This window comes from Squalius cephalus (genome assembly GCF_949319135.1).
Source record: "Squalius cephalus genome assembly, chromosome: 18".
NCBI classification, from domain to species: domain Eukaryota; kingdom Metazoa; phylum Chordata; class Actinopteri; order Cypriniformes; family Leuciscidae; genus Squalius; species Squalius cephalus.
Genome location: NC_137139.1, coordinates 17,405,402 through 17,425,451, shown reverse-complemented (window position 1 = coordinate 17,425,451; position 20,050 = coordinate 17,405,402). Strand labels below are relative to the sequence as shown.

Below are 20,050 nucleotides of genomic sequence, written 5' to 3'. Positions count from 1 at the left end.
ACTGCCCTCTGTCTCGAGAGACTGGAAATCCACATAAGAACTGCACAGAGACATGGAGACGGTGGCGTCTCATCTCCTCGGCTGTGGTTTCGCTGTCCTAACTTAGTTTTCCAGTGAGTGAGGGGTCAGCGGGGGCACACGGCCATGTCTCTTCCACTGGATATACGCTCTGACCACAAAGACCCCTCGATGGGGACTCTGGAGAAACAACTCATCTGTCCCATCTGCCTGGACGTGTTTACGAAACCAGTCGTTATTCTGCCCTGTCTGCACAACCTCTGCCGCAAGTGTGCCAATGAACTGTACCAGGTGTGTACCATATGCCAAGAGGAGGATGGTTTATGTGTGGATGTAGGAACACTTACGTGTTACCCTTATGAAAATGAAGTATACTTCAATTTCATTTTATGAAGTATACTTAAGTGAAGTTCAAGTGTATTTTAAGTATACTTAATGTAAGCTAAGTACACTAATATCAATGCACTAGGAGTATACTGTTTCAATACTACTTGGGACTAAATTGCCGCACTTTTTAGTGTATAAAACTATACTTTTTAGGATACTTTAAATGTAAACTTTGAGTACACAACTGGTTTACAACTACGTTTTTTGTTTGTACTGCAACTATACTTTAAGTGAACTTATAAGTATACAATTAGTTTACTAGTCAAATACATATTTTTTAGTTTATGAAAGTACACTTTGAAGTATACTCTCAGTAAACTACTAGTTTACTGTAGTAGTTTTATACTGCAAGTATGCTTGTACTTTTTTTTAAGTGAACAACATCATACTTATAGTTTTCTATTTCTACATTATTTGCTTTTCATGTATATTACTATGTAAATTCCTATATACTTGAAATATACCTTTAACTACTCTTCCCATTTTAAAAATATTTTATTCTAGCTTCATGTGTCATTTTTATCAACGCTTCAATGTATGTTTCATAAAAAAAGCAATATTGTAAACAAAAAGCTAAATCTGAATCCACAGATGCGATTCAGAACGATGATCAAAACACAGATGGAGTAGATCAAGTCCATCAACACCCCAAAAGCTTCACAGTTGTTAACCCTTCCCGGTTTGACTTTCTTATTTTTAGTTTCAAAGAAATATACGAATAGCACACTTGAATAAACTTCTTTTTTGTAAGGGTAGCCATCAGAAACATGCTTACAAGTACATTTTCAAGCCTTTGTTAAGATGATAAATTCTCAAAATAGCATCTGCACAGGATCCTTTCCATTGCACAAAAGGTTCTTTATAGTGGAAATTAAGATTAAGATTAATTTTCAGATTAAGAGTGTACACAGACAGTTCATCTGTACATGACATGAGGTGTCAGTTTCCTAAACCATAGTCTTTTCTATGAGCTAAAATGCTATTTGCTAAGAACTATGGATGGTCAATAACATGTAAAAGTGCCATGACTGCAGTAAACAGACAGTTTTCTAGACACCTGTCATGCTAATATGTGAAACCCAACAGGTGGGGATTGTAAATGTTTAAACTCAATCCCCTGCCTGAAATCTGAGGTATAAAAATAGGTGATGGCCTACATTTGATGCATTTGAGCCGTCAGGGGTTTAGCGCTCATGCAATGCACAATGGATGTATTGATATGAAAAGAGAGTCCTTAGTAATGTGAAATGTTTTGCCTGCATAATCCTTCTCCTCCTCTGCACCTAACTGAAGTTTGACACCTCACCAGTCTTCCATTACACTTCCACATATAGGCAAAGTTTAAAAGCCATGAGTAAGTGGTCCAAAGGAACGCTAAAAACACTTGTTAATCTCTTCTCCTCTAAGAACCATTGTTGGAAAAAATTTAGAATTTAAGACCTGGAATTTTAATTCTAGTGTTAAAAATTTTATTATTTTTGCTCAGGAGGTTAAATTAAAATCTGAATTGGATTATTAGAAAGTGACATTTTTAATTGCAATTCAGAGAAATTCATCAGATAATGCCATTCAAGGAAATGCATGAAATCTGGTCCATAAATCTGTAAAGAATATAAAATATTTTTTATATGATTTTTTTTTTTTTATTCATTTTAATTCCACTTCCTAAAAGCTGTAGTCCATAACCTTTGGCGTTCTAGCGGTTGATAAACAGAACTACATGCGTCTTGCGGAAGAACATTGTAGCCGGAGCTATTTTTCTCTGTTTATGTCTATGATGAGTCACGCAGGCACTAAGCTACTCCGCAGCGAGGCCGACCCGAACCAGTCTAAAATAGTCCGAACATTTACACTTACAGGTGTACCATAGTGATTCAGGATAACACAAAAACACGGTTTGGTATGTACTGGATGTACTTGCTTATTACATTTTGAACACAAAAAAAGCTTTAAAATTCAAATTTGATTTGCAGTTCACAATTCATATACACTTGCCTTTTGACCCCTCGGAGTGAGTGCTGTGTCACTTTAAAACTCAAGCCAAGAACAAGTTAGTTGCATTAGTAGCCTATATGACTCGCCGCATAAGCCTCAGCTGCTGAGAGATATTAAAGAGATGACTATTTTAGGATTCCTGTCTCAAACTCCTCTGTTTACAATCTCTATTCATGCTCAGGAGGACAAGACTTTCCGTGTTGATTAAGGCAAATGCAAGTAAATGGTTATGTGGACTGTATTACACAGTTACTAGTTTACATAAGTACATATGGGTTAACACATTTCAAGACAGCAATTCTGAAAGGACACACAGAACAAAACGCAGATTCACACAACCACAGAATTCAGACCATATAAGATGATCTTACCCCCTTGAAGAACTCATGGTGCATCTCTATAGGGGCTACATAAGAGTCCAATTAGTCAAAGAATTGATGCACAAATCATGCTGACAGCTGAAGAACAGCATGCTGAGTAAGATGTGCAGCCATCTCTCTTCCAGGTTGGAATTGGAGGCCGTTTCCGCTGCCCTTCCTGTCGGCGTGAGGTTGTCTTGGACCGTCATGGAGTTTATGGACTGCAGCGCAATTTACTTGTGGAGAACATTATTGATGTTTACAAGCAGGAGTCTGAAAGGTCAGGTCAGGAGTGTATTGATTGAATAACTTTTGTCAAAAGTCATCTAGTAAATAATAATAATAATTTTTTTAATAGTATTTTCTAAATGGAACAAATTATTGAACCTTTATAAAAAAATTACAGCAAAAAAATGAAATACTGTAAGTTTGTGTATGTGTTTTTTGAGTATTATACTGTATTCGATACATTAGGCTTTTATGGCTCATATAGTATGATAGGATATAATCAGAAGTGGACAGTAACAAAGTACACTTTCTTGAGTATCTGTACTTTACTCGAGTATTATTTTTACTTTAACTTCACCACATTTGAAAGACAAATATCATACTTTTTACTCCTCTACATTTCTGTCAAGGTCTTTGAGTAGAAAGTAGTAATGTCAGACAGACGTTGGATTTTGGTTGGAAAATAAAGTCGGTTTGACGTCATCATCCGATGTCGGACAGATGTTGGATATTGGTTGGAAAAGAAAGTCGGGTTGAAGTCAGAACCCAACAGATGTTGGTTTCTGACGTCAACCTGATTTTCATTTTCAGCCACAATACAGCGTCTGTCCAATGTTGGAGATTAACGTCAATCTGACGGTGGATTCTGACATCAACCTGATTTTCATTTTCAATGTTGGGAATGGTCTTCTAAATGCGAATTTTGTCACTGTTTTGGCAAGGCAAGGCAAATGGACCATTGTGGATGTTATTGAGTGCACTTATTCAATCTCACATTCAATCCCACTACTGGAACTGTGTTCTAGAAATAAATTTGATATTGATATGAGGTCAGGTAGGCAGGCATAGATTCAGAGGCATAAGGTACTGTAAGTATTACATACAACAATAATAAAACAATGCATTGACATTTACTTTTTACTTTTGATACTTAAAAACAAGTACTTCTGTACTTTTACTTAGCCTAAGTGAAAATCGGTCTTTACAACTTTTACTTGTAACGGAGTAATATTTGACCAGTAGTATCTGTACTTTCACTCAAGTAAGGAAGTTGTGTACTTTGTCCACCTCTGGATATAATAGTTCATACTTGAGAATAATCTTTTTTTTTTCTTTTTTTTTAAATGCAATTTGTAATGTAAGTTAATTAGTTTTTTATAACAAATTAACAGATTTCTTACATATAATTAACAGGGGTGCCGCTGGGGTTTCTGGGCCTCCTGGCTAACTTTTTCTATCAGTGGGGGGGATTTCAGAGCACAGAATTTCGCTGTCAACTCACATTTTAATGTTTTTTTTATTATAATGGATAATCAAGTAAAATGCAAAATGACACCTGAAGAGGGACATTTTTGCAGTCAAAAGATATTTTACTGGTGCTAAAAAAAAGTATAAACTATCAATCAGATAACAGACGGCATGGAGTAGATTGTGTAAACAGTTTTTCAGCATAGTTTTAATCATTTTGATAATCATTTTGTTCATTTAGTGGCTATAGAAATGTGTGTTTGAGCTGTTTTAACTGGAAGCAACTTGCACTGATTTATCTTAAAATATGTCAGTGCTATTGTTTTTTCTCAAGATGCACATCATTAATGTTTTATTTTTATTTTTTATAAGGCACGTTTATAAAATCTGCTTAAATGCCCTAATTGAACTAGGCCTAATCCTGGCTTAACCTAAGCCCTGTCTGGTTAAAATTCAAGGTTATCAATACAAGATTCTGGTTAATATATAGCCCCTTCTAGTAACACTTTGGTTGTTGGTATATGGTATTGAACACTTTGGCCTGATCTTGAATTTAAATCAGTGTGTTTCTAGCTCTAGGCCTCCACCACCAAAGCCTCTTGCACAGTTTAACTGTGCAGAGCATGAAGATGAGAAGCTTAATATTTATTGCATCACGTGTCAGGTGCCCACCTGCTCTCTCTGTAAGGTGTTTGGGGCACACAAGAACTGCCAAGTAGTTCCCCTACCTGATGTTTACCAGCAAAAGAAGGTATGGCCTAAATTTGTTTCATCATCTTGCATCTTTACACTATTCAGAACAATTCATTAATTTCACTTCTTGTAGGCTGAACTAAATGACAGAGTTGCTTCTTTGGTTGCCACAAACGACCGTGTTCAGTCATTTGTTAATGAACTAGAGGCACTCTGCAGGAACATAGAGGTTCGTGTGGATCTTTCTGAAGAAATTACTTTTACAATGTCATGCAATGAAACATCAAAAAAAGACATTTAACAGCAAACAGATTATCCATTAATGCTTGCAATGCCCATTTGACAGGAAAACAGCAAGATTCAGAAACAGATTCTGTGTGAGAAGTTTGATCGCATGTCTGCCATTCTGGAGGAACGTCGTAAGATCATGACCCAACAAATCACTTCTGAGCAGGAAGGAAAGAGTGGCTGGGCCCAGTCTTTACTGCAAACCTACAGTGAGCATGTGGACACAAACTCAAAGTTGATCCAGGAAGCCCAGAATGCCATAGAGGACCCAGAGATGGCTTCTTTTGTGCAGGTGTTATATCTTTTGTTTGGGGCTCCTCAGTAATCCTCCATTTTGAATGTCAAGCATGCAACTTTTGATATATATATTTTTATCTCTTCCTTATAGACCTCAAAAGATCTTATTGAGAAGTAAGTCTCATCTTTTTAGCTAATTTAGCATCAGTTAGATTGTTCAGAAGATTTATCTAACCATCAACAGTATCTGTCATTTTCTCTGAAGGGTTGGTGAAGCATCTAATTGCTTCACTCTGGAGACCCTGGATCCTGATTATGAGAACATGAATCACTACAAAGTGGATTTCGATGCAGAAGAGAGAGTTCTGCTCCAGCTGGATTTCTTGGAGTGTGAGCATCAGAGACCCAATAGATTGACTAATACCCTTTATTTTTACAACTCATCTGATTAATGCTGGAAACTTTACAGTTGAAGAATTGGAAACGCCCGACGAACAAGAGTCAGAACCTGAATCTGAACCCGAACCAGTTCTGACACCAGAACCTGACCCTGAACCAGATCAGGATCTGAAATCAGAGGCTTCTGAGATGACAAATCCAACACCGGAGACACCGGAGGACAATTGGCAACAAGAAGATGTCTGTGCAGACATCAGAAAAGTAGCTGTTTGTGAGAAGAATAGCTTAAGCACTTCACAGGTATACATTCATCTCCTATCTGGTCACCGTGATTTTGCCAAGTAAACTTGACATAAACTGTAAACTTGTCCCTCAAACCTGATTGGTTGATTGAAATGTTGTTCCAGATTCAACAAATGTTGATCCAGTAACATGTTGTAATTGGTGGAATCACATTCGCCGTGTGGGTCTACAATTTCAGTCAAAGTTTTCAAGAACGTTTTCTGGACATTTCAATAACTTAAAGACATGATAAACACCATCATCTTTGGTTTTTGATCTCATTCCCAGTCATACTGCTATTGACATACATGTCAGTGATAATACTTTTCCATCTTTCCTCAGGTTGTCACTCTAGCCCTTTATTTCCTGGTCTTTCTGGTTATCCTACAGCGAATATGGGGAAACATTCAGTACCTTACTTGTATATAGCAGAGGTGAAGAGACAGTCTAATAAAGCTCATGTTATTTTGAATAGCTATACAAATAAAATCAAAGATTTGTGTTTAAATTGAGGAAGGTTTAAGATAAGACTGGATTAGTAAAATGTCTCTATGCTCATGCATGAAAATAAAGTCACTTTACCTAATTTTCTGCAGACTGGCAAACCTGTGAGCTCCGCACTAGAAGGACTGAGCCCTCCAGGTCATCAGTGAGCCGATTCATCTCTGATTCTCCTTCTCCTGGTTCATTGCACCTACCAATAAGAAGTGAACCTTCTGCTCAAAGCAAGAATGATGACAGAATGGGTCATGTGGACCATCTTCTCCATTTGGTTCTTGACAAAACCTTCCCTGTGTTTGTGCAAATAATTAAAACATCATGTCTACTTATTTTTGTTTTTGTTTTTTTAACTTTACTTCAGTTACTCTTCCAATAATAATCAATGACACTTCTCCACTCCCCCATTTGTTACAGGAGTGCTTCAAGGCAATATATTACCTTGAGTTTTAAACACCCATCTCCCACCCTAGGTTGTCATGAGATGAATGGATGAAATGTTTTTTACAGTAGTGTTATATTCAATAAAAGGCTTTTCTTATATGTTGATGAATTTGTTTGTATAAATAGTGTAATCCTAAGAGTTTGTGGCTTCAACTGTCAATTTGTCTTTGGAATGATTGCCTAACTGCTTTGAGCTGCGCATTATGTAAAATTGACAAAAATAGCCTAGAAAATCAGTCATAATACAAAAACAACATATTGTGCCCACGAATTAAAAGCTCCTTCACAATTTATTAACTATTAGTTCCCTCATTTTAGTTAAATTGTCGATTTAACTAAATTAAAATGAGGTTTAGTAGCCTACAACATGGCCATGATTTTGCAAAAACGAGAGAATGAATTAATAAAACGTGGCCACGATCAAGTCTTGAGAATGAATTCTTATGTGGCCACAATACTTCCGCATGTTGTGTCAGGGCTCGGCATGAAACAGAAGTTGCGATAGTCTTTTCTTCCTTATTGTGACATATATCTGAGTGAAATGGCTTCTCAAACAAGAACAAATTTAGCACGGGACTTGATTTTGTTCATCGGTAATTTATGAGATTGGATGGTTATGGTTTGCTATTGCTGTAATGTCATGTGAGTGACAGGTTGCCCCGCCCTCACGCCAGTAAACACGTCATAAGAGAAGAGGAGAGGGGTGCTTCTTAATATCCCTCCTCGTTTCCCCGCTCCTCCGTCCTCCATCCTATGACCTGGAAACAAATCGAGCTCAGCCATCTTGAAGGACATCTCAATTCTCTAATTGCACCACGAGGAGCGAGGAAGCTTCCAGAGGAGCTATGAGCGAGGATACACATCCTATTTATGCTTTACCTTTGCAGTCATATATCATATATCACAAATATATCAACAGGGCATCTTGCTTGTTATTATTTATTTATTTCTTAAATAACCACACTTTAACAACATAAGGGCAGATCCTTTGAGAGCAGCTGAGGCAGGGAAGTGACACTCGAGTGGTCAAGGATTTTCCAATATACAAATAAGCTTTCCTTTGATTACTCTGTCCCTGTTTTCTTTCCTTATAGCCTTCCCTCGCATCCTACAGGAAAATGAGAATGCACAAATAAGAATTGAGAAGCACCCTATGTCACTCCAAGAGGGAGGGGAAGTTATTTTGATTAAAGATTACAAAGAAGGGCACATTATTATTATTATGATATTTTTTAAATAATGATGTGCTCAAATAAATCATTTATAATAAACACTGCAATATTCCATAAAAATAAGAACTGTCATATTGATTTCATTTAAAGTCGAGCTGTTAACGGGATCGATTGATTCTCTGCAAAGCCAAAAGAGCCTTTATCACCGATGCTCTGTATAACTAAAGAATTGTCAAGACTCATGATTTGATGAATAATTCAAAGAATGCTCATATAGTGTCCTCTTATAACCAAAGTTTACGTGCAATTTCTGGTATTCGGTTTGTTCTATAGAAATGGCATGCTTCTCTTAAGTAATGATATGCTAGATTTGCCTAAAAAGAAACAGCAGTAATTGGCTAATAGTGTTTTTCACAGCTAATTTGTTGATCGCAGGAAAAAGGACGCTAGTAGACGTCATCTCAAGGCGCCGGAAAGAAAGGCACTTGACTTGGGCAGCTCTTCAAGCTGAGCTGGCTGATCGCTCGGGATCTTGTGTTGGCTTGTCAAGCTTTTGGATGTTTTGATAGAAGAGGGAAGACACGTAGTTTTTTGCCCAGTCCTCTGAATTACGTAACTGTCAAAGCAACATTTTGAAGATCCAAACTGACGACATGGATTCCGCCAATCAAGGTAAACAAAAACAAAGCGCTCGAACACGATACATTGGATTGATAGAGCAGCATGTTTGTTTATTGCGTAATGTAACGTAACTGTAGCCTTATCTCTTGATCCCAGCGTGGTGAATATGTGGCGGTGAAGGGGAGAACAGGGCAGGGCAGGCGATCGGGTTACTAATGCACGATAAAAACACGTCGAGACTGAGTGGAGGTGTTTGTATTTTATTTGATTAAGTTAACCTTGAACTCAAAGAGATGATGTAGGAAAGTTATGGTGCCTTTGCTCGACTTGTGCTTTTTATGGCGTGATGATTTTCAACTTGGATTTGGTATTTTAACATTAATCCAACAGTTAAGACAGCACCGGTTCTTTGTCTTTTGTGTCACATTATGTGATGCTATTTAAATGGGCAGTTTAGGGTCAGCGAGGAGCCGATGACATGTCTCATTAATATAAATTACACCCCACGTGACCTGTTACAGCCTGACCTAAATTGGACACAGTTTGATCAAACCTTTGAACTGTATGTATTAAACGGCTTAGAATATACACACAATAAATATATAAACAACATACTGTATGCTGTTTTTGTTTATAATCTATAAGTATATGTGTGTGTGTATTGTATGTTATTGTATGTCTGCTGTTTATGCTTTTGCTTCTGAATGTGAGTTACTGTCATGTGAAGAGTGATTATACTCTTTTATACTTTTTTCTTTCTGTGGTGACATATTTACTATTGAAAAAGGAAGTTTGGGTGGAACAAATTGAAAGACTCATGCCTTTAAAAGATTTGTCACATCCACGAACCATGATTTGCTACTCGCTTGTCTGTTGCAGGTAGTATTACAGGGACGTTCTTATTTTAGACAATTGATTGGTCAAAAATCTGTGCCGTGCAGAATGACTCATCATTTTGGGGTGAAAATAAAGGCTTTAACATTTAAATGTATCTGCCAAAAGTAATAAATAATAATAATAAAAAAATATATATATATTCTTATTAGTGGGATTCTGTGATCACAATTTTTACATTTGACATGTATAGCATCACAGAAAATATGCACTTCACCTTTAACTTATGTCACTAAACACACTCTCTCTTTCTTTCAGACATCAATCTGAACTCTCCACATAAAGGCCTGGGCTCTGACTCTCTCTCGGACGTTCCTGAAGAGAGGGGAGCGGCAGCTGTGAGTCCAGAGACTCTTCCCCCAGGTCTGACAGAGGAGGAGGCCGAGGAACTGAGACTGGAGCTCACCAAGGTAAATGCCTACAGTCAGTGCATGACACTGCCATACTGAACCATGAGTTTGAAGATGTGCTCATCTTCTCCTATAGGTCTTCAAATTAGCTTGTTTAACATGTTCATTCAGAGTGTTTAAAGGTGCAGTCTGTAAGAATGACAACTAGTGGTCGAAATAGGTACTGCAGTCCAATATCGGAGATCGTTGTTTCTCCCGCCACCACCTCCTCAGACTGGGCGGTGCTCTCACGGGTTGCCAGTTTGAGTGCACGCAACAGGAACGAGTGCAATGGACAATGAAAATTGCCACTGTGCAGTATCACAGACCAAAACAAAAACAAACATTCCAGCCTAAAACGTACATTTCAAAGTAAAATAACTATCTGTAGAAGTGTTTTTCAGAGAAACGAGTATGTGAACTTAGCATGTTTCCTCAATATATGCAAATATATTATGGTATTTGTATGCTTTAGTAGAGTGAAAATGTTACATACAGCACCTTTAATTATAAATAGAAAAATATATATTCCTGTTGAGGCCTGTTACCTCTCTAAAAAAAAGTCTGTGACATCCTGGTATCAGGTTGAGGAGGAGATCCACACCTTGCGGCAGGTGCTGTCGGCTAAAGAGCGCCATTCGGCGGAGCTGAAGCGGAAACTGGGACTCAGCCCCCTGAGCGAGTTCAAACAGAACATCACTAAAAGCTGGCAGGACGTCCAGACCTCAAACGCGTAAGGATGCCTTCCTTCTACATGTCCCGCTTACTCAAACTCAGGAGGTGAATGGGATGCCATCTGCAAAGTCGAACCCTAAACCCGCTTCACAGTGATTTGACATAATTTTGGACAAAATGTAACAAAATTCAGAACAATTCAGGTTTGTTGAAGTGGCAATTGGGTAACGACTCTGTATGATGGCAGATCCTGTAGCTGCGAGCTGTTAGCTGGTGCCATCAGCGGAGGAATTCATGGCAGAACTGAACCTTTTTGAACTAATCCACCCTCAATTCGCTCTCCTCCGGCTCACACACATTCCCCTTGCTTTATGCAGCCTAAAAATAAAGTCAAAGTTGTCTAGATGCATTTTCTGTAGGATTGTACATTTCCTCATGAAAGCATTAGAAAAAGCTCTTTGAGTGCCTGATCAGGCAGCGGAGATGACTGTGGTTTTCTGTGTATATTATGGGCGGGCATCTATGTCATCCGCTGAAAGCCCTTCAGTGTAATTGTTTTATCAGTTGAAAAATGGCTGTCTGGTTCCAAAAGGCTCTGTGGGAGGATTGTAGTCGACTCATGAATCATCACTATTTATTGTGTTCAAGCTGGGGCTCATGGCCATTGGTTTGAGTGTGACTCTCGAGGTTTTAGATAGAAACAATAGATGCTTGATGTTTGCGGTTTTTGATCCTGTAGGTGGATCAAGTGTATGTTAAATCAAAGATCAAATTTGCCTGCAAGCTTTAAAATGACCTCTATGGTTTTTTAAGCCAATGTCATTAACAATATTTTAGAGGGGGCTTATGGTCAATAATGGACCCTTTTCACATAGTCACCATAGATGGGTAAACTTATAGGTGAACGGTAATATAACATTTAATGCTAAGGTAATATACTGCAGAGTATGTTATAAATGTACATTAAATGTAAAAAAAACTTTGTTAGATCTATAATTTTAATGGAAACGCATCAACACAGTCTGAAAATGATCCATACAGTAAAATGTACATACAATTTTACTTTGCTCATACTCTATTCAAATAAATACTGAAATTAGCCAATGGAAACTCCAAGTGAACAAATATCAGCAGAATAATTTGCCTGGCCAGTATATCAGTCTGTCAGTAGTGAAGTTATTGGTCAGAGAATGTCAGTCATTTTTTGGATTATCAGTAACCCCACACTTTGCTTTAGTGATGTTCACTATGTGCTCTGCTCCAGGCAGCACATAACTATGTCTGTGTTTTTTAAGCTATGTGAAGATGTCAGAGAAACTGGGCCAGTGGAATGACAAGGTTACAGGGTGCGATGTGTGAGTGTTTGACCACATCGGCACGTATCCAGAGTGTATTTGCAGTGAAAGCATGAATTCCTCTCACCTACTCTCTACACGTCAGTGGGGATGAAGCATTTGAACACCTGATCCCAGAGCTCAACCCTTCTCACCATCAAACAGCGTTTCAGGAGGAAACATATCTGATGCCTTGAGGGTTTTTCTGGCTTGTTGATCACAAATCAGTGGATGCAGTGTATCAAAATATAGATTCAGGTGTTCAAATGCTCTGCCCATTGATGTGTTAAATGAACCATTCTTAACAGCCTGACATGAATAACTAAAACCTATCTATTAAAATGCTATGATCTGGTTTTCCTGTAGCGTCGACTCTAACCTGCTCTACAATACATACATTTTTCAGCCCTGTTGATTCTCCACTCAGAGACTGACTGAAACCTTTCACATTTTTGAAGGAAAAAGGCTGTTAATAAAAGAAAATAGTATCTTAATTGACATGGTGAGGGCCAGAGGCATTTTTTCTATTTTTAGTTTAAGTGGGCTTCTGAAACACTGAATCGTGTCACATATTTTTGATGTTATGTGTTCACAGTCAGATTTGTCCACCCATGCAAATAGTACATGATCTCTGAAACAAAAAGGATCATCGCACAGATGTTTCCTTCTTTAAGTGCTATGCTGCTTTCATGTACCCTGAATTAGCAGCCACTGACATTTGAATCAGCTGTTCACCTTCTCATGTATTGAGTTTTTGTGTGTGTATGTCTGTGCAAATACTTAATCGCTTCATTAATTCAAATCTATTTACAATACTGTTCAGATGTTTGGGGTCAATACGATTTTTAAAAATGTTTTTGAAAGAAGGCTCACCAAGGCTGTCTCTTATTTATACAGTAAAAGCAGCAATATTGTGAAAGATTATTACAATTTAATATAGTTTACTAGCTGAAAATAACAGCATTTATTTGAAATAGAAATCTTTTGTAACATTATAAATGTCTTTAACGCAATTTTTTAAAAAAAATCAATTTAATGTCTTTGATAAATAACATTTTTAATTTCTTATTAAAATCTTACTGACCCCACACCTTCGAATGGTGCACCAGCCTACTCTGCCAATAATAAAATGGCATATCAAACAGGTTGTTAACTGTTGAAGCCACTGACAATTTGCTTGATTTACCATATCAAAAAGGCCAAGATTCAGTACCCGGTTGCATAAAGCACCTTAACTTTTATCCCTTAAAGGGATAGTTCTCCCAAAAATTTAATTTCTGTCATTAATTACTCTCATGTCGTTCCAAACTCGTAAGACCTTCGTTCATCTTTGGAACACAAATTAGGATATTTTTGACGAAATCCGAGAGGTTTCTGAACCAGCCATTGGCAGCAACATCATTGCCACTTTCAAGGCCCAGAAAGATAGTAAAGACAAAGTTAAAATAGTCCATGTGACTACAGTGGTTCAACCTTAATGTTATGAAGCGACGAGAATACTTTTTGTGCGCAAAAACACAAAAATAACGACTTTATTCAGCAATTTCTTCTCTTCTGTGTCAGTCTCCTATGCTGATCACGTAGTAAACTACGTGATTACTGTAATTACAGTAATATTAACAGGTTTAGCTACATAAATCAGGCCCTGTGATGAGACTAAGGTCACTAAGGGCCGCTATGTTTTTCCCCGGGTCCCATGAATCATAGCGGCAGTCCTGATGTAGTTGCAGGTTCGTAGCTGAACCTGTCAGACAGGGTACATTATCACGAGAGTGTGAGAGATCTCCCACTTCCCTCTTTACACACACAGTTTGAATCACACATCCAGACTGAGACTTCTAGACAGAGAGCATATGTTTGTGTAAGGAAAGTCTTGTCATGTTTAGATGAACGAATGCCACGTCTGCATCAATTCAGACCAATTTATGCTTCCTGAAACCATACTTCCAGTAGTCATGAATATTACATCAAGACCTACTTTGCAATATCCTGCACGCTAACATGCTACTTGTTTTCCCAAAAGCTAAGGCAGCTTATAATGTCACTTTTTTTTCTTGGAAAGCTGAAATATACTCACACATCTTATTTGATCACATGAGTTTCTTAAGTCAAATGCCTGGAGTTTGTGTGTGTAAGAGTGATGTGTATTAAAATGCCATTTCTTTGCTGACTATGCAGTTTAGCAGCGCCTGACACAAATCAAGCTTGTGAGGCAGCATAACTGTATAATCGTAATTTAAAAATGAAAATGTTGAATGCATGTGTGTGTTTATAGCACCTTGTGGTTGTGAGAGTGGAGATTTGAATGTATTACCCTGTTCGTTTGTAGCTATGTTTCAGCTTCTTCCACTCTGGATGACATTACCAGCTCTGAAGTGTGAGTTACTTCATTCTTTACGTTCATTTTGTGTGTGTTAAAGGTTGTTTTCTGGTTTTATTATGGTCCTGAAGGCTTAAAGGATTGGTTTAGGGTGGCTTGCTTTGCTTTGTGGATATTTTGCTGATGGGTTATTATTTAGATATTACAGTCTTATATTGCTTTTTTAGTAGTGGGAATTGCAATTGCAAATGTGCTTACTCTGTAGATGTTTTTTGTGGTGATACTCTCTTTTTCAGGATTATTTGATAAATAGAAAGAACAGCATTTATTTGAAATAGAAATGTTCTGTAACATTATAAATGTCACTTTTATTTTTAATTTTAATTTTAATTTTATGCATCCTTTTGAACAGTAGCATTTTTTTTTTTTTTCAGGTGCTGTCCAGTGAGACAACTAACATTTTTTTGTAGGCGTGCGCCGATATAAAATTTTTGTCCAATATCGATAATCGATCATTTTTTATATTTACCTTAAATGACAGACTTGTGCTGCACATGATGCGCTTAACTGTATTTTCCTTTTTTGATTCCAATCATATTTCAAGCAATTCAAAACCATCATTGTGAACAGTGCGCATCTGAAGTGTCTCAGCAGAAGGAAATAATCCATTATTTATCGGCTTTAATATATCGGTCAGATTTTCTTATTGGGCCGATAACCATAACTTTAAAAATTACCATATATCGGCCCGATAACGATATGGTGGCCGATATATCGTGCATCCTTAAATTTTTTTAACGAATTTAAGGGTATCTGACTTGATTTTGTCATCTGGAAGCTGAGGTCATGTTGACTAACTCCTGAAAAGTGGAGAAGTTCTTGGACATTAATGAGTTTCACATGTTTTTTTTGTTTTTTTTCTCTCTCTCCCCACATCCTCTTCTCTCTGTGCTCTTCCTCTCACAGGTATAAAAAGACTCAGGAAACGCTGTCTCAGGCTGGACAGAAGACCTCAGCCGCCCTCTCCACCGTTGGCACGGCCATCAGCAGGAAACTGGGGGACATGAGGTAATGCACAAGTCAAAATGCCCACCCGTGTTCTTCCTGTCTTTCTCTTGTACTCTTATTCCAGTGGCACTGCAATCACTTGGGGTACTATGAAATATAAGACAATAATAATATAATAAGATTTACTTATAGTTCCCTGTTAATGTCGTTGTTAATTATTTTGTCGAACACTGCACATGATTTATCTTAAACTGCATTTGCATGTGTGGCATTTCATGGACTTCATCACATGCCTCTTACTTTTTTCATTTTGTCTTTGGGTTTGTTCACACAGGCAGTACAAATCCAACTCAAATTCATTATTTGTAATGGCAAAAAAAGATGAAATCTAAGTGCGAACAGTCATTCTAAAAGATTGTATTGAAAACTGAAAACTGTCCCAGCTCTCTTTGGTTATTAATCCACTTGTTTTCATTTGTGTCACATCCTGCTGTCATTCATCATCACTATAAAGCCATGATTATCCATAGTGAGTGTTAATGCAGTATAGCCACCGTCAGAAGAGCCACTTCAACTGCATTCAGCTGTTTTACTTTGAACAGAAGCTCTCCCTAACCTGTTCTCCTGGCTTCACTTCACCACATTGATTCGGTTTCTAGTTCCTATCAATATTTGCACACATTAATTGAACTTCCTTCACCACCCCTAACACAAACAGAAGTCAGAAGATATGGAGTTTTATGGAGGCCTGTATTTTAAAACATCATGTTGTTTTCTGAAATGCGGAGGGCCTGAGACTCCGTTATCAGTTTCAAAATCACGCGACTGGTGTGTTGAGCTGCTATGATACATGACAGAAAGAAGATATTAGCTTCATTCAACAGATCAAAAGCTTCAGGCGTGATTTATAAATGAAACTTCCACTGCTCTGTCCTTTCAAACCTCATCCTTCATTCATCAGACAAATAAGTACATCACTCAAATTTATTCAGTGTGCAAATAACATCTATTTATGTTCATCCCAATTTGTTTTTTTGGTAGTCAGTGTATTCACCCTGTAGTCCTCTATATCAGTACAAACAGTAATTCTCATCATTTGTTCTTCCTGCTTGCTCCGGTCATGCTTAACTCCCAATCTGATTGGTTTTGTATTCCCGTTTCTTTTTAAACGCTGCCTTTGCTTGGTCTACAGAGCTCTTCCTTTTTCTAACTCGTTTGGGTAAGACTGATTAATGTCTTTAATGCATAACATAGAGCTCTGTTTTTAATAGCAAGCCCATTTAATTTAGAAAAAAAAATGCTTTTATTATCATTTGAAATTAGTATTGATTTTAATGTTAATTTAACTCCAAAACCCTGCTTTTGCATGAGTGAAATGAAATGTGCTAGCAGTCTGTGTCTGATCTCTCTGCTTTACATGCTTTCCTGCTTGCTTGCTAACACACACAACTTTTTCTTCCTTTAATGCTTTCGAAGTAGCAACTACTCCATTCGCCATTCAATAAGTATGCCAACTATGAGGTAAAGTACTAGTGTAAAACAATGCCACTCAACACAAACTGTTTCTGATTCATTGAACATTCAAATATTAGATATTGTTCACACAAATGACTACACTTTTAACCTTTTATCTGCCAGTTTTCTGTGCACATTTGCTTATGTATAATTAATTTGAATGCTTCTTTCACTATGAATTCTGGGATTAATATGTGTGTTTGTTAAATAGGAACTCTCCAACCTTCAAATCGTTCGAGGACAAAGTTGGAAACATCAAGGTAAGAATTCACTTTTGAAACTGGGTCAATGACATGACGCTTATTTTTTTTGGCAGATGATCTAATAATTTATTTAAAAAATACAATTGACAAATATTTAAAAAAAAATGTTCATCCATCAAATCAAAGTAATTTAGTGCATCCAAAAAGAGTCAGCAACAACCATATATATATATATACTCTAACTGTTCAGAAAGATATTTTAATGTTTTCGAAAGAAGTCTCTTAGGCTCACATAGGATGAGTTTATTTGATAAAAATTACAGTAAAAACAGCAAAATTGTGAAATAATATTAACTGTTTTCTATTAAAATCTGCATCAGCCTCATTACTCCAGTTTTCAGTGTCACATGATCTTTCTAATATGCTGATTTGCTGCTCAAGAAATATTTCTGATTATTATCAATGCTGAAAACAGTTCTGCTGCTTAATATTTTTGTGGAAACCACAATACAGAATTTTTTTTTTTTTTTTCGGAATACAAAGTAAAACAGCATTTATTTGAAAATGAAATCTTGTGTAAAATTGTAAAATGTACTGTCACTTTTGATCAATTTAATGTGTCCTTGCTAAATAAAAGTATTGATTTCTTAAAAGTCCCTCAGAGCCAAAAAAACTTAATGGCTTCTTTTAAAATAATATTTAAGATGCAAGGAAAATATGGTATTACTTTTTTTCTGGGTGATTACACCACATTTAAAAATGTTATAAAAGTTAATTTTTTATATCATTGATATGATGATTTTTCAAAGCCAGATAAAACCACATGAATGCGGAAGAGTACATGTCTAAAAACTTGACGGATGCATTTTAAAGTAGAACTGCACTTTTCTTGATCTTTTTCTGTTTGTGTGTCTCAGTATAAGGTGGTTGGAGGGAAAGCCAATGGTGAAAGCGCTCACTCTCCGAACGAGTCAAACCCAGTGCAGGACAACGCTCCATTCTGAGAGCCCACCCTCTCCGTTCAAACACTCATCTCATTTCTGTGTGAACCCTGACTACACCCACACTTCAGTTCTCCCAATCGTTCCGTTCTCTCTGAATTCTTTCATCCCTCCTTTGATACTCCTCCACCTACTGCTAGCATGTGCTTGCTCATCTCACTAAAAACACACACACACACGCATAGTACAGGTTCTGTGACATGAAATCATCACAGGTTGTACAAAGGAAGAAAAATGTTGAATCATTTTGTATTAGAAACTATTTTACACTGCTTTGCATAATGTTTTTACATAACTTTTATCTATATATGACTATAAAGGAATACAAATAACTATATTTAATCAGTACTGCCAAGCAGCATTCATCAGATGGCAGAGGGGTACAAAACACACAGAAGAAACATTCAAATCTGAAGGGGGGGAGGATTCTAGGCCAATAAAGAAAAGAACAGAAACTTTCTGCAGGTTCCTATGCTGCTGAGCATTCAGTTGAGTTCTTTTTTACTCTCAGTACAATGTGAAGCGAGGCTTCGCTGTACACCTGGTGAATGTCTGACCTCCTCAGTCGGCCTTACACTCTCACTCTGTATTGCTTTATTGGACTTTTGCTGGTAAAGTTTTTTATTTTTTTGGCTTTATATCCTCTTTTACCTTTGCTCTTGTTCGATTATTATTATTATTTTTTGATTGATTAATGGGAATGTTTTATTTATGTTGGAAATCACTTGCCTTTGCTTTGTGCCATACTGTGAGTGCCAGTTAGTAGATGCCATAGATCTTTTTCTGTCAGAATGTTTCACACGCACACAAACTATCACGTCACAAAGATCACTTTGTTCAATTGTAAGGAATAAAAATGCAATTGCTCATGTGCACTAACCCAAAATGTCAAATGGCGAGTAAGACAAATTCCTTTTGTTAGTGGCACTTGTTGATTTTTCCAGACAGATGCAAACACTAGTGTAGTCTGTATGGTAGCACAGTCACTTTTTACCTGAAAGATATTGGAATATATTTCACTATTAGCAAGTGTAGTCTCTTATTTGACCCTTTTTTTTAATCCGTTCTTTCCTGATATTTCATTCACTTGTATGGGTCAGTGGGTGGCCTTGTTTCAGTATATTACACAATGATGATTATATGCCTCATTGAGTGAGATGTAAGGGATTACATGCGTTGACTGACTGATGCTGATGAGGAGGATGCCAATTTCACATGACTTCCTACTGAAATCCGTGTGTTACGCCATAGAATTAGAATGCACCTGTAGTTCTGCATAGTGCAAAACGTTGAAAAGATGAGGAAAAGATAGTGAACATTCAGAGGGAAAGGACTTTATTATTATTATTAATTTGAGTAGTATATTAACAAGTCATTTGGGAAGGTTGTTTAGGGAACAGGCACCGTATAGCTTTAAATTAGGGATCTCAGCCTAGCTGTTCAGGCTCTGATCTTTTTCTTTTTTTTAAACAACAGTGGTGTAATGCTTCATTTATTTTGTCAATTGTTTGTATATCAATAAAGCATTCATTCAAATGGCTTTTGTTTGTTTGTTAGTTTGTTTCTCTCTTCCATTCATATTCTTCATGGCGTAAATCTGCCACTAGATGGCAGTGTACATTACTTGAAGATTGGAGAGGTCGTGCTTCTGGGTCTTTGCTCCTTTTTCAGCAAAGATGCCCAAAACATGCCATATATTCATGTTTTAACAGTTTTCTTTTGTTCTTGCATTAACATGTAGATAGGCTTGAGCACCTTTGATTCATTTTACAGACTCTGAATTCCACTTTCAGTCTGCCCAGGTATTCTCAGTATGATCATTTTTCTAGCCAACACTTATTG

At 37.1% G+C, this 20,050-nt stretch overlaps 2 protein-coding genes across 12 annotated transcripts; both read left to right on the top strand.

Moving 5' to 3' along the window:
* Window positions 1-9: 9 nt before the first annotated feature.
* Window positions 10-7,179, top strand: trim101 (tripartite motif containing 101). The gene is made up of 10 exons (XM_079849163.1): window positions 10-309; window positions 2,891-3,039; window positions 4,809-4,986; window positions 5,062-5,157; window positions 5,275-5,508; window positions 5,605-5,627; window positions 5,719-5,843; window positions 5,923-6,152; window positions 6,477-6,568; window positions 6,731-7,179. Exons 1-9 carry the CDS (start codon window positions 145-147, stop codon window positions 6,561-6,563), a joined length of 1,287 nt encoding a protein of 428 aa, XP_079705289.1. The 5' UTR covers window positions 10-144; the 3' UTR covers window positions 6,564-6,568; window positions 6,731-7,179.
* Window positions 7,180-8,706: 1,527 nt separating this feature from the next.
* tpd52l2b (tpd52 like 2b) lies at window positions 8,707-19,747 on the top strand. Of its 11 annotated transcripts, none has more exons than XM_079849029.1 (10): window positions 8,714-8,920; window positions 10,022-10,173; window positions 10,737-10,885; window positions 12,123-12,182; window positions 14,491-14,538; window positions 15,448-15,549; window positions 16,682-16,708; window positions 16,969-17,010; window positions 17,216-17,264; window positions 18,125-19,747. In XM_079849029.1, exons 1-10 carry the CDS (start codon window positions 8,902-8,904, stop codon window positions 18,209-18,211), a joined length of 735 nt encoding a protein of 244 aa, XP_079705155.1. In that variant the 5' UTR covers window positions 8,714-8,901; the 3' UTR covers window positions 18,212-19,747. The 11 variants fall into 11 exon arrangements, with proteins under 11 accessions (XP_079705159.1, XP_079705155.1, XP_079705152.1 ...); XM_079849026.1 differs by having other exon boundaries at window positions 16,966-17,010; XM_079849030.1 differs by lacking the exon at window positions 16,682-16,708.
* Window positions 19,748-20,050: the final 303 nt, after the last annotated feature.

Excerpts from the sequence above, each read along its gene's own strand:
- tpd52l2b (XM_079849026.1), top strand. Across the intron at positions 10,886-12,122 it reads GACGTCCAGACCTCAAACGC|CTATGTGAAGATGTCAGAGA; the intron begins GTAAGGATGCCT and ends GTGTTTTTTAAG. Across the intron at positions 15,550-16,681 it reads AGGAAACTGGGGGACATGAG|AGCTCTTCCTTTTTCTAACT; the intron begins GTAATGCACAAG and ends CTTGGTCTACAG.
- trim101 (XM_079849163.1), top strand. The coding sequence starts at position 145 with ATGTCTCTTCCACTGGATATACGCTCTGACCACAAAGACCCCTCGATG. Across the intron at positions 3,040-4,808 it reads TACAAGCAGGAGTCTGAAAG|CTCTAGGCCTCCACCACCAA; the intron begins GTCAGGTCAGGA and ends GTGTGTTTCTAG. Across the intron at positions 5,628-5,718 it reads TCAAAAGATCTTATTGAGAA|GGTTGGTGAAGCATCTAATT; the intron begins GTAAGTCTCATC and ends TTTTCTCTGAAG.